Consider the following 14,024-nt stretch of genomic DNA (forward strand, 5'->3'; position numbering starts at 1 on the left):
AAAGAATTCCAGGCAGAATGGGATTCTTGGTCTTTGAAGTGGGATCCAGAAATTGAGAGATTTGTAAAATATAGAAATGCAGATAAATTTCACTAATATGTAACTCTACATCAGACAATGGTTATTAAGGCAAAAACTGTTTCAAAATAAAACAGAATCACAGACTTTTGAGTGCCGGCAGGTCATGGGAAATCATTCAGCATTCCACAAACACGCCCAGAGAGCCCGTCTTGGGCCAGGCGAGGGTCGGGCATTACACGAAAGGAATAAGCTTTCCTTTGCCCTCGAGACCTTACGGATGGAAAACAGACTACAAAATCAGTATCTATAACAAAGATGAGATAAGCTACTTGAGGAGAGGCACAAAATGCAGGACGGTGATTAAAAAAAAATTAGGTCCCTTCATTCTGAGAGGAGGATCCCGATTTCCTAAACACTTCCAAAGAAATCCAGGAAGAGTCAAAGATTAAGAGACCTTGTAAAGCACCGTCCCCGGCCACACGCATTAGCCTACGCCATTCTAAGCACCGTGGGCGCCCACGAATGTGCACACCGCGGGGACACCCGCCCAGTGCTGCGGGACTGTCACCGATAGAGGTCGCGCGCCCAAGCCCATCTACGGAAGTCCCGCCCCCATTTCCGGCGGCGGAGAATGGGGCGGGACTAGCGGCAGCTTCCGTCTTGCGCAGTGTCGAGGTTGCGGCACGTGTGTCGCCCCCTTCGGATTCCTGGGTTACCCTTTCCCCTCGTGAACTTGTCGCGCAGAGACTCCTTTCCCATTTGAAGGATGAAGGCGGTAAGCGTCCGCAGAAGCCCAGCCCTCGCGGTTTAGGGCCCCTTTGGCTGATAGAGTCGCTTCCTGGTATAGCTGTCGGGCGGGTTGTCGCCTTTGTTTAGGGGGCGGTGGCCTAGATTCAGAGCTGCCTCTTGGCTCTGTGCGCTGTCCACTTCCTGGCCCTTAGAACTGGCTCTTTCTTCATTGTCCACTATGCTCGCACTCGGCTTCATGAGGTACGATGAGGCAAGCACCAGGCAAGCACCGAGTCTTGCATCCCTAGGATGTCAGACATTGAAGGATTCTTCAAGACCATTTTTCGAACCCCTTTTTTTTACAAATGAGAAACAGAGTCCTTTTCTCAATTAGTTTATAGTATTAGTTATGGGACCCGAGACGAGTCAGTTTTTCTCCCTAAAGGGTAAGGAGATAGGAAAAGCAAGTGATCTGTTCCAATTCTTACAGAAAATTAGAGCTACTCCTAGGATTTGGATATTTGAATGAGAGGTCACCAGCAAGAGAGTTGGAATTCAAAGACCGGCATTCAGTTTTGTCTTTCTTAGTTTAAAGGTCTTTGACAAGTCAACATAATCTCTCAAAGCCTTAGCTTCATCAGTGATGTAGGATAACGGCAATCACTGCTTAACTAGGCTGTTAAGTTATTCTGGAACACTTTGTAAACGGTAAGACAATATAGAAATGTCAGTTGTTATCGTTAAAGATAGCTAGCGTTTTGCTCTGAGTATGCTAAACTGTAGATGATAAGCAAGCCTTGAATAACCATTTACCACTAGATGAATGGTTCTTAACTTTTTTGGGGGGAGGCGGGGGGTGGGTAGTGTCTTAGACCCTTTTGAGCAGCTGTGGATTTTGGTCACAAGACGATCCTGGGTTGGATAACTGATGCTCTAGTGCCATTCTTTAGTTAATGCCTTAGTTTGGTTTTAGCTCTTAAATGCAAGATCCGTGGCTGTGAAACATTACAGTGGTGGAATTGGTGTAGTGAAATTTATAATCAATTCTCTTTACTCTGGTTTTGAAAGTAATATACATTTCTGGGTGTGCCTCATTCCTACTGTTGTTTTACAGAGAAGAAACAAAAAACAGGTCCCAAGCTTTCGGAAGTTGATAAAAACTAGTAAAGTCAAACTTGAAAACAAGCTAAAAAATAAGCAATTTAAACAACAAAGCACTATCAAGAAGTACCGAAAAGAACAGAGGAAACTAAGGCAAGCTGTAAAAGATGCTGTATCTAAGAAACCCATTTCACTGGAGGATCCAAAGGAAAAACAACCAGGTAATTATGAAAGTATTCACATGCTGTAATTTCCATTGATTTGTTCCAAAATGTTCTTCATGAAATAACTGCTTTCTAGTAATCACTCTTGTTCTCAGATCTTCCTGAGAGTAGCTAAGGATAGTAGTTCTATATACTTTATTATAGTCAATATGAGAAAACATTTCAGTACAGTAATCATTGTGAGGAAGGGCTAGCTTCTGCTTTTAGTTCGTCTAGAAAGCAGATCTGAAGATACTGTACTTGGGAATACAAACTCAGAATAGCCCTGTAAATAAATGTTGGGCAGAATGCCAGGGCTTCCACTTTCCCATTCACTGGCAGTTTGCTAAGGTAAGAACATTGCTTTTCTCTGGTGCGTTCTTCACAGTGTTGCCACAATTCATTTAGTATTCTAAAGGTCTGGCTTTCTTTTCACTTGGAAACTTGGAGTGAAATTGAGCTGTAATTGTCAGGGTTATTTTGTAAAACTATCCAAGAACTCTCAATATTCAAAACAGTTAAGAAATAAGACCATTTAGAGTCAGACCAGTTCTTTACAATGTTACAGGTACTTTTAAAGTAGTCATATTTAACTGGATCTGACTATTCAGTCTTCCCACGTCCATCTCATTTCCTTAATGCTGACCTATTTATTTGATCTCTTGGCAACATATAAAAAGTCATTGGACTGGAAGTCCGGAAACTTGGGCTTTTTTCTTGATTTTGTTACTTAATAGTAACGTGGCCTTAGACTGTCACTTAATCTGCAGGAATTTAATCTGCAAAAAAATGTGATGGTTGTGTTACATACCTTTAAAGATCTCTTCCATCTAAATTTCAGCAGAATTTAAAAAGCATGATGTTAATAATTATATATTAAAAATAAGCAAAAGATTTCATTCTTACATGTTGCAGTCCATCAGGTGTTTGTATATAGCTATATAATTTTAGTGAAAGATCTGGGTTAGAGAATAATTTTGCGAATTATCAGCATGCAGATGGTAATTGAAGCCTTAGACTTGAGTAAGATCACTGTGGAGACTGTGTTGTATGAGAATTACAGAATCTAGAACAGAATTTTTTTTTAAAATGCGTACGGCACCTGTAGAACAGAATTTTAAGGAACCCCAGCATTTAAGAAATGAGTGGAGGAAAAAAACTTGAGGTACCAGAGAATTAGGAAGAAAGCCAGAATTGTGCAGTGTGTTAGAAATCAAAAGAAGAGAGTTTCAAGAAAGAAGGAAACTACGTTCTAATATGAGAGTCTACAAAATGGTTAATTAAAACGTGAAAAATAGTGTGCATTGAAGCTTTCATCCACTTGCAATTATAGGCTATCACTGCATGTCTGATATGCTTACATCTTTGAATTAAAAAGGCAATATAATAAACTAATAAACATGTAAACCGTGACAGGAAGGAATAAAAAAAAAAAAAGAAATGCACTTTACTTTGACCCAGCAATACTACTGCTAGGAATTCTATGATTGTATTTGAAAAAATTTGCTAAGAATATATATGCCCAAGCATGTTCATTGCAACACTGTTAAAATCGCAAAAAAACAAAACAAAACAAAAGAAAAGCTACCACCACCACCAAAACCTGAAAATAATCAAAATGTCCAACAAAGAATTGTTAAAATAAATGTTATATTGTATATAGATGTTGGAATACTATACAGCTATTAAGACAGATGTAGAGCTATTTTCTCATAATACATAAGGTCTGTGCAGCAAATGATATGATTATTATCACTTCCTACTTCACATTTTTTAGCAGCTACCTATTTTTGTCTTGAATGGAAGTTTATTTAACCAGTAATAGAGTCATACCTTGAAATGTGAGTAGAAAAGTTCACCGAAAGGAGAATTTAAATTTAAATTTTGTCAAGATACTGGCAAATTGCCCACTGGAAAATGACGTGACCATCTTAAAATGCTAATATGAAGAAGTCAGTAGATTGAAGAGGTTGAAGATACAGGGGAAAGAAGGCTTAAATGATAGAACAAGGCAAGAGAAGCAAGAGTTTTTGAGATCCAGAGCACAAGAGGAGAGGTATCTCTTTCAATGTTATGAGAAGGGAAAAGGAAAATGCATACAAATGCTGTTAAATTCAGTGTGAGAAATTGAAGGTGTTTCTTTCTACCTTATAGCTTTTCTTTTCTCAGTGACTTGGGAAGCTAAGTCCTCTCATGATTATGAAGTGAGGTGGATGATGGGATTAGAAGTGTGATGATAGATGCAGTATTTGAAAAGGCACCCTAGGGCAGAGAGAAAGTTGACCAGGAAAATAATTGCTGGTCGGTTTTGAGAAATGGCAGGCTCATTTAAAGTAGATTGGTGTTCTATTCTGTGCAGTGTGTACATTTATGTAGCACTATTTATAAGTATTGTTGGAGTCAGGGAGAATTATAAGTTCTGTTAGGGAAGATGCTAAGATTGTCTTGTTCATGGTTGAATCCTCAGCACTTAGGACAGTGTTTGACACTTAGTTGGCATTCTTTTTTTTTTTTTTATTAAAAAAAGGAGACAGAAAGAGCAAGGGACAGAGAGAGAAGGTAGAATAATCCATGGTTGGGGTTTTTCTGGAAGCGTATGTCTAAACTGTAGAGGGAAAGTAGTTGAGGATATCGGCAAGAGGGTGGTCGAAGTGATAACCATACAATCTAAACGAGGGAATGAAGATAGAACACATTAGTAGATAGAAGGTAAAGTGGTCAAAGGATTGAAAATCTGTTTGGTTAAAGAAGTGCAGCAGAAGTAACTAGATGAGAGCTGGAAGGACAAAAGGTTGTGGGCAGAGAGTGGGGTGAGCACCAAAGTTTGGGATGTGGCCCTTGGAGGGGTGGCTGGGTGGAATGAAAATGAACATCATTGAAGGTCAGATGGAGCTCAGGGGCAAAGTCATTGGTTCTCAAATGCTCTGAAAGATAGTGTAGGTTGTATGGAGACGTTTGCTTTTTGATCGTTACAGTGACCTGGGAGTGCTCCTGGCATTTAGATTTCGGGAGTCAGAGATGCTAGCATTTTGCCTAGCTCAGGAAACCCTAGCTCAGGAAACCCTGGTACAACAAAGCATTGTCCTGTCCAACGTGCAAGTTGTGCTCTAATTTAGAAACACTGGGTTGAGGTATTAGAAACATAAGCTTTTCCTATTGTAGATACAAAAATGCAGAGTTCTCCGTCTCTGATACTTGTTTTTGATTTTTTTTCTTTTTTGTGGAACAGGTAAAAGGATTGAGAGGAAAGAAGAGGAAGAAGAAGAAGAAGCCCTTCCTTTAGATATGTTGGATGAAGATGACTTACAGTTAATGAAGGATTTAGGCCAAAGAGCATCTTTTCTAACCAGAGATCTTTCTTCTAGGTAATACTTCATTTAGATTATTTACTTACATCTTTTCAGTGTTAAAAACTTGGTTTTGAATTTTACTTAGGTGGTTAGTGCAAGACTTCAGCTCTGAACACAGTGTTTACAAAGAGTAAACCCTATTATTTATTTCCTAAATAAAAGAAGTTCATGAATAAAACAAGCTGATTTTATTTAGTGTACATCTTTATTTCTTTTGAGTTTGAATAGTGAAGTAGAGTGAATGGGGAAGAATGCTGTTCTTTGTTTCAGGAATTGGTGGAACAGTCCTGAATTCTTTATGGCTATGACCTCAGTTACCCTATTAGGTAGATATTATTTCCATTTATGGAGAGGAAACTGATATTCCCCCACAATCTCAAGTAGTGGATCTAAAGTTTAAACTTAGATGTTTTTAACTCCTAAATTCATGCTATGCTCTGAAGGTTTTTGAGCACCCAAAATAGCATGTCACCCTTGGTTCTGTGGAATACTCTTCAAAAAGATTCTGCTGTTACTTTCACATTTATTTTGCATCTAAAGAGAAAGCTATTAGCCATAGTTTGAGTCTTTGTGGCAGACTATACAATTCATTTATTCATTTACTATTTGAGTGCCTGCTGTGTACTGCGTCCAGGTGCTATTATCTATGTATATATTGAAGGTCTGGCTAGTGGTTTATTTTTCTGTGTTTTAAAAATGAAGATCTCTAGGTTCCTTTTTGTTATATTAAAACTGAAAATTAATTTTGTTTTCTGCAGTGAGCCTGTCCATGCCAAGAAACGAAAGCATGAGCATGTTATAGATAAATATGAAAAAATACCAAGAACTCTGCAGTATGCACCAGAGAAGGAATTGATTCACTTGCTTCCTATCAAAGACAAAAGTGGCATAATCCCACAGACGAGGGAGAAGCCAGGTGAATCTGATCAGCCTGTGTATTAAAATTTAAGGTCCTTAATAATATCTTTTACAAATTGAATTTTATTTTGACTTTTACCCATATCTATGAAACAGGGATAGCAACAAATAGTCATCTGGCAAGCTTGATGATTTTGGCGAGAAATACTGTTGATTATCTCAGGTGTCTGTTGTACTGCGAGCACAACTGAAACTACAGGGTTTAGGTGATTTTTTTTTTCAGGGTATTTCACCAAATTTTGTTGTTTCTAAAATTACAGCATATTAGTTTTCTTTTGTTAGGCCTTTTTTCTTACATGTGCCTTTTGTGAAATAAAACACAGAAAAGTTTAGAAATCAAAGATATGAAATTATATGGTTTGTTATAAAAAACACACCCTTAAAACCACCATTTGGGCAAGGAACAAATACTTCCAGCACCCAGAAACGTCCCTTGTGCTCTCCTGAATCACTAATTGCTCCCTCCTCAGTAACCACTTTCCTGAGTTTTATGTTAATCACTTCCCTGCTTTCCTTTGTAGTTTCTCCACTTAAATATATTGTCTCATTTTTTGATATACACATTTTTCAGTTATTGACTCTAATCAAGATGAAGAGGATCAAGAAGAGCCGGAACTTGAGCAAGGTAATGGGATACATCTTTATAGGTACTAAATTGTTAATTGAGAATTAACATTTTTTGCATAATAGTAAATGTGAGTTAATTTTAGATAAAATCGGAATGTGCATTTTGGAATACTGGTCATTTCAAGGTCATTTGGAACATTTTCTTACATTTTGAAACTTCTACATTGTGCAATTTGTTGCTTTTTATTATGGAAAAATTCATGTACTTATATTTGTAATGTGTAGGCATGCATGAAGGTCTTGTGTATTGTTACTATTTTGAATTCTTTTAAATCGTAAGTGAAGGATCTGCCTACAAATAACTATTATACCTGTTTAGCTTAAATTACAAAAATGATTCTGTGCTATGAAATCATTTTGGTTCTTAGAGCAGTTGTACTTTGTATGTGTGTTTTAGATCATTAAATGTGGTTTTCTAGATGGCACAGTTCTGATCAACATTAAATTGAAAGAACATATTTTATTGTTTGAAACTGTGTGCTTTGGAATTTCTGAAAGAACAAACTGGTTGAATTTTACTTCTGCGTAGGAAACCTCATTAATAGTGTAAATTAGGTTATAGGTCAACTATTTTAGTTTTCAGTCATCCTTCATAGGCTTATTGCAGATTATGCTTGTGTGCTTATTAAATCTAGTTCCCTGGGAATTTCTTAAGGTAAACATTTTGTATAATTCAAAGCACTGATGTTTTGTGTAGTTCAAAGGACTGTATAGAATTGAAAACAGAATATTCTGTACTTAAAAAAACAATCAGAGTCTACGGCCATGCCACCCCGAACATGCCCGATCTCATCTGATCTCGGAAGCTAAGCAGGGTTGGACCTGGTTAGTACTTGGATGGGAGATCACCTAGGAAGACCGGGTGCTGTAGGTGTTAAAAAAAAAAAAAAAAAAAAATCACAACAGCTTTCCCTTAATTAATATGAATTATTGTGGGTTTATTAGCCTAGTAGTTAAGAATATGAACTCTAGAGTCAGACTGCCTGGGTTTAAATCCCATTTCTGCCAGTTTTATGAGCCTAGGCAGTTACCTTCTCTTTGCCTCAGTTTCCTTATCTGTAAAATGGGGTTGTTCATAGTACATGTCTCATGATTATTGAGAAGATTATATGAATTATGGTTCTTGGATACTTGTAAATAAAGGAATGTTTAAGAGAGAAAACCTAATCTGTTTTAGAGATCGTTGAAGATCCCATTCGAGAGCTGACCATAGAAGAACATTTACTTGAGAGAAAGAAGAAACTTCAGGAGAAGAAATTGCATATTTCAGCCTTGGCATCTACCATATTATCAGATCCAGAAAGCAATGTAAGTAGTATTAATTTCTTTAGGTTCTTTACATTAGATGTGGTCCAAATGTCTAATATTTTAAGATTCTCTTGTTAATTATAAGTATACACAAAAAAGAAAAGCATTAGCAAAATACTGTAACTGAGTTAGAATAAGAGAGTAGATAGAACCTTAGCGTAATTCTACTTCTGAACATAATTTCTTCTATAATCTAAGAAAAGTCTCTTAAATGCTGAGTCTTTAAATGAAGATATTGGGCTTAATGTTGTAACTCTAAAAGTGATAAGTCTATAAAATTAATTATACTAGGGAGGAGGAACCTACTTGTAAATTTGCTTGACTGATCTGTAGAGTTTTTAGTAAGGAATGTGCTACACAATAGTCGGTGAGATTAGTCCGGAATACTTGCAAGTGGAAAATATTTTAAGTGAAATAGGCTAGAGAGTAACAATGAATTATAGTGCCGTGCGTACAATAGTGAAGGTGGTGATGATTATAATGTGGACTCAAGAAACTTGAGATTTAGTCTTGGCTTTGCTACATACTATTTGTTAGACTTTAGGTAAGATTTTTACCGGAGGCTCGTTTTCTTCATTCCTAAAAAGAGATGGGACCTGTTTTAAAACTGTTGTGAGGCTTAAATGATAGTAGTATACATGAAGTCATATAGAGTCATACTGTTATTTTTGTTAACTTTGTGTCCCGAGCATCCTACTATGACAAATATTTGTTTACTGAACAATAAAATAGATTGTTTACATTTATAGAAGAAATTTCGTGTGGATATGCTTTGGAGCGGCATTTGTCCTTTTCTAACAAAGTGAGGGGAAGATCTGGAGCAGAATTGGGGAGGGGAATTTGGAATATTTCTCACCTGTATTATTGCACTTAATCATTATAAAACCACAAAGACTAGAGCTACTGATCTCATTTTACAGCTGAAAAATTGAGCCTTTAAAAACTCAAGTGATTTGTTTCAGATTTTAACAGCCACTGTATTGAAACCCAGGTCTTCTACTCTGGAGCCTCATGCTCATTTCATATAAGTTAAGGACAGCAAATAGGTGGTGACATACTTGTTCTCTCCCTGTTATGACAAACATTGCTAATCAACTAATGTTGCTTCTCAAGATACTGTTCCAGCAGGCAATAGTAGCTCATCAAAGCAAGCACGTTAGTTTAAGCCAATTTTCTACTTCTGCATTGTATCATACAAATGATCTTTGTATGAGTAACTTTGAAGCTAAAGTTAATGTGGATACATTATATTAATTCCTGATTAATTTATATACATGTGATTATATTTTGATTGGAATATATAGCATTAATATGTGTCAGTAAGTCTTTTTAGGGAAATAGGCTACACATGCTTTAAGAAAACCCAATTAAAAAAATTTTCTAAAAATAGGTATATTAACAAATTTAAGCTGTTTTTTAAGTCTATATCTTTTCTACTAATTTAACAAAATTTTTATTAATTTATAACTTTAGCGATTTACCTGTTGGTAACAGGGGCTGTGTCTGGAGTTGTGAATGGCTTGACTAGACTCTATGAGTCATTGTGTGAATTTCACCTATAGTGCTTTTGCTCATAATTGTTTTGCTGTGATTTTCTAGCCTTATAAGTTATTTCTTTAACAGATTAAAAAATTGAAAGAATTACGTTCCATGCTGATGGAACAGGATCCTGATGTGGCTGTTACTGTTCGAAAGCTGGTGACAGTTTCTCTGATGGAGTTGTTTAAAGACATTACTCCTTCATATAAAATCCGGCCTCTAACAGAGGCAGAAAAGTCTACCAAGGTATGCGAAACATAATTACTATACAAAATAAGCTGAAAATTTTGGAGAGCTAGAGATGGGAGAAATAATAGAGTTTTTTTTGTTTGGTTGTTTTTACATGACTGTATATACTGGGTATTCCTATTTTGCACTAAGTTTTGAATTTCAGTATTTTGATGTTGAAAAGTGATTGATTTTTTGGTCTTTTCAGATCCGTAAAGAAACCCAAAAGTTAAGAGAATTTGAAGAAGGCCTGGTTAGCCAGTATAAATTTTATTTGGAAAATCTGGAGCAAATGGTTAAAGGTATATTAAACATACCATAAAAGCATGTAACATACTTAGCTTTGGTCAGGAAGGTGAATTCTATATTCTGTGCTGTGTGTTGACTGTCATAATGTATGGTCAGGAGCGGAGTCTAGAGTTAGATTTCCCAGGATAGTCTAACTACCCATTAACACATATGTGTTAGGTACGTCACTTAATCTCTCTTTGTCTCAGTTTTTCTCTCTCTAAAATGGGAATAATAGTACTTACCTCATTAGATTGTTGTGTAAGAAGTAAGTGAATTTATAGATGTAAAGCACTTAGAACTATGCCTAGCCTGTATTAGGCACTATGTTTTACCAGTTATTAGTATTGTTGCTACCTAGTTCTTAGTTGTATGTTTCTTAAATTTATGAATGGTTGGAATTCTATTTTTGGAGGGAGTAGTCAGGGGAGAAGGATGGCTTGTCACAAGTGCTTTGAAGATAGCTTACAAGGCAGTTATTCAGGCTGAGAAACTCTTCTGTCAAACCCTTGTTCTCTTTTTCTTTGTTCAGAAAAGGAAGGCTATAGGAAAAATTTAGACATGATTGGGGAAGGGGTTCAGTTTCCTAGGCTAGGTGCTTTCACTAACTCGGTGGGCTCCTTTGCTTAGTGTTGGGCCAAAGGATCACCTTGTTGCCTTCTCAGCTGGAACAGGTCTACTGAATCCTATTGGCCCAATAAAGGCATGGAGGTGGTAGCGCATGGAAGTGGTGGGTGTGTGGCATGGGTATTGCTTCTAAGTTCCGATATCTCAGTTGGAACTTGCTAGCATTTATTCTCCCAGGGATAAGTCCTAGGAGCTTTGTGTAGACCAACACTATCACTAGAAATATAATGAGACATACAAGTTATTTAAAAAAATGTAGCCACTCTCAGAAAAAAGTAAAAAGGAAGAAAATTAATTTTAGCAGTAAATTATATATGTCTAATTTATCGTTTTAACATATAATCAATTTTTAAAATTAGTGAGATAGTTTACAGTTTTTTGTACTAAGTTCAAAATCTGGTGTGTATTTTATACGTCTAGCACACATGAACTTGGACTAGTCACATTTCAGGTGCTCAGTTGCCACGTGTGCCAGTGGCGTCTGTATTGGACCATGCAGGTGCAGATCTTTTCTAAGTGAATTGAACCACTATGAACTCTCCAAGTTTTAAAATAAATCATGGTAAAATATAAATAACATAAACTTTATAATTTTAACTATTTTTAAGTGAATAATTATGTGACATTAAGTAAATTCACATTGTTGTACAACCATCGCCACCTTCCATCTCTGGAACTTTTTCATCTTCCCCAACCAAAATTCTGTGCTTATTAAACATTAACTCCCCATTACCTCTCCCGGCCCTCCAGCACTTGGCAGCCATCGTTCTACTTTCTGTCTCTATGAATTTGACTATCCAGGAATCTCATATAAATGGAATCATAATATTTGTCCTTTTGTGACTTCCTTATTTTATTTAGCATGAGATCTTCAAGATTCAGCCTTGTTGTAGCATATGTCAGAATTTCCTTTCTAAGATCAAACAATATTCCATTGTATGTATATATACCACGTTTTGTTTACCCATTCATCTGTCAATTATGTCTTGTCAGGTTTAAGTAACTAGAATATATGGTTCTTATTTATGGTGAACACAGTCTGTTTAGGGAAATATTATATGTATCAGAAGCAGGTTTTAAAATAAAGGTACTATCCATATTATCTTTCTCACCTCTGGCTTTATTGTAGAAGGAGATGTTGAACCTGCTGTGGAGAGACTAGCATATTTTCATATTCTCATATTCAACATGCCATGTTACAGTAACATTGTATATGTAGAAATTTCTAGAAAAGAGGTATTATGAATCATCAATTATTTTGAAGGAGAATTTTAATTTCTTTTGGACCTTCTGGGTGAAGATACCACAGTGAGCATCAGCAGGAAAAATGTTTTGGATTCTTGGGATTTTTGAAACATGAAATAGTCTGGGGCTCAGAGAGTTTAGGATTTCCTCATATTCACCAGCCAGTTAGTGGGTGACTAGGATTTGAATCCAGGCTCTTGACTTATAGTTGAGTGTTTTGGGGACAGCCTTGGTAGAGCGCAGTGCAAGGACTCCTTAGAGGTATCCAGCTCCCTCTCCCCTCCTTCCTCCTTTTAATCTAATGATTTAGCTCTTAAAACATACAGAAAACCAAGATTCTGGTAATTGTGGTTAGAGTCAGAGGGTGAATGGTATAGAAAAATTTTAATGATAACCTTCGTTCTTGTTTAAGTATAGATACAACTCCTTGTATCTATACTATTGAAGAATTTGCATGGTGTGTTGAGTTTTCATATTATCACATTACTGTAACAGAAAGATAATTAGTTGAAGTATTGACCAACGAGTAAAATAACTAGTTACAATTATCTTTTGACTAGACTGGAAGCAAAGGAAGCTGAAGAAAAGTAATGTAGTTTCGTTAAAGGCATATAAAGGACTGGCAGAAGTGGCTGTGAAGAGCCTGTGTGAGCTGTTGGTGGCACTACCTCATTTCAATTTCCACAACAACATCATTGTATTGATTGTCCCTCTCATGAATGATGTGTCAAAATCGGTGGGTTACTCTTAATGATCGTGGCTTTGTGCTTAACAGAAACTTAAAAACAGAAAATTCCTTTGGAGCTGTTATTTATTGTTAAAATCTAAAATAAATTTGTTAATTTGTTAAACATTGTCTCTTTAAGAAAATTATTTGACTGTAAGTTTAGTGCATTGTTTTGAACAGGGGGCAATTTTGTCCTGCAGGGAACAGTAGGCTGTGTTTACAGACGTTTTTTATTGTTACTACTATAGTGGTGGGGGTGTGTTACCACTGGCATCTAGGTGGTAAAGGCGAGGCTTCTAAATGTCCTACAATGCACAGGACAGCCCCCCACAACAAAGAATCATCTGGTCCCAAATGTCGGTAGTGCTAAGTTTGAGAAACACTGGTTTAGTGTAACATTTTATTTTTCAGATATCTGAAATGTGTTGTGAGGCGGTAAAGAAACTCTTTAAACAAGATAAATTAGGCCAAGCTTCTCTTGGTGTAATTAAAGTGATTTCTGGTTTTGTGAAGGGCAGAAATTATGACGTTAGGCCAGAGGTAAGCTTGTCTTTTTTTACTTTGCATTGTATTTGTTTTTAAATTATTAAGTTAATTTTTAGTTGTCATGAGGAATTTATTCTTATAGAAGTGTACAAAGTAGAAAGGGAAAATACTCAGTTCTCCAGATGTAAACTTCTATTTAGTCATATGCTTTTGATTGTTAAACTGATATTTTTCTCTTTACAGTTTGATTTGTATCCTAGATGGTTTTCTATGCAGATATAGATTTATTTTAAAATAAAAATAGTTTTATGTTGTGGGAATTATTCTGGATCTTTTCATTTTATGTATTGTGGACTTAAGTATAGGGCTATCCCATTCTTTTGAATATCTACCTTAGTGTTCCATTATGTGAATATATAGCTTCCTACTTGATGGACAACCGAGTTGTTTGTAGATTTTTGCTATTGTAGTCAGCATGGAAGAGAACATTTTGGCCATATTATTTTTTCATGCTTGTGTGAGTATTTTGTGAGGTAAATTTCTAAGGTGTAGGTACTGGATCCAATGGAATACACATTTAAAAACTTGAGAGAGAATGCCAAATTTTTCTCCAAAAACATTTTATCA

General features: G+C 36.2%; 1 protein-coding gene and 1 non-coding gene across 2 annotated transcripts in view; both read left to right on the forward strand.

Annotated features, from left to right (window-relative positions):
• The first annotated feature begins 652 nt into the window (after positions 1-652).
• NOC3L (NOC3 like DNA replication regulator) overlaps positions 653-14,024 on the forward strand; it is a 27,860-nt gene continuing 14,488 nt past the window's right edge. The window contains exons 1-10 of the mRNA XM_015599997.2: positions 653-796; positions 1,865-2,072; positions 5,284-5,419; positions 6,163-6,320; positions 6,894-6,947; positions 8,127-8,257; positions 9,881-10,042; positions 10,233-10,326; positions 12,745-12,920; positions 13,323-13,451. Of these exons, the coding sequence (XP_015455483.1) occupies positions 788-796; positions 1,865-2,072; positions 5,284-5,419; positions 6,163-6,320; positions 6,894-6,947; positions 8,127-8,257; positions 9,881-10,042; positions 10,233-10,326; positions 12,745-12,920; positions 13,323-13,451 (1,257 nt within the window). The 5' untranslated portion in view covers positions 653-787. The remainder of the gene's footprint in view (positions 797-1,864; positions 2,073-5,283; positions 5,420-6,162; positions 6,321-6,893; positions 6,948-8,126; positions 8,258-9,880; positions 10,043-10,232; positions 10,327-12,744; positions 12,921-13,322; positions 13,452-14,024) is intronic.
• LOC112474182 lies at positions 7,705-7,823 on the forward strand. Its single transcript, XR_003044300.1, has one exon. It is a non-coding gene; the product is annotated as a 5S ribosomal RNA (ribosomal RNA).

The sequence above is a fragment of the Pteropus alecto genome, unplaced genomic scaffold (assembly GCF_000325575.1).
Source record: "Pteropus alecto unplaced genomic scaffold, ASM32557v1 scaffold88, whole genome shotgun sequence".
NCBI lineage: Eukaryota > Metazoa > Chordata > Mammalia > Chiroptera > Pteropodidae > Pteropus > Pteropus alecto.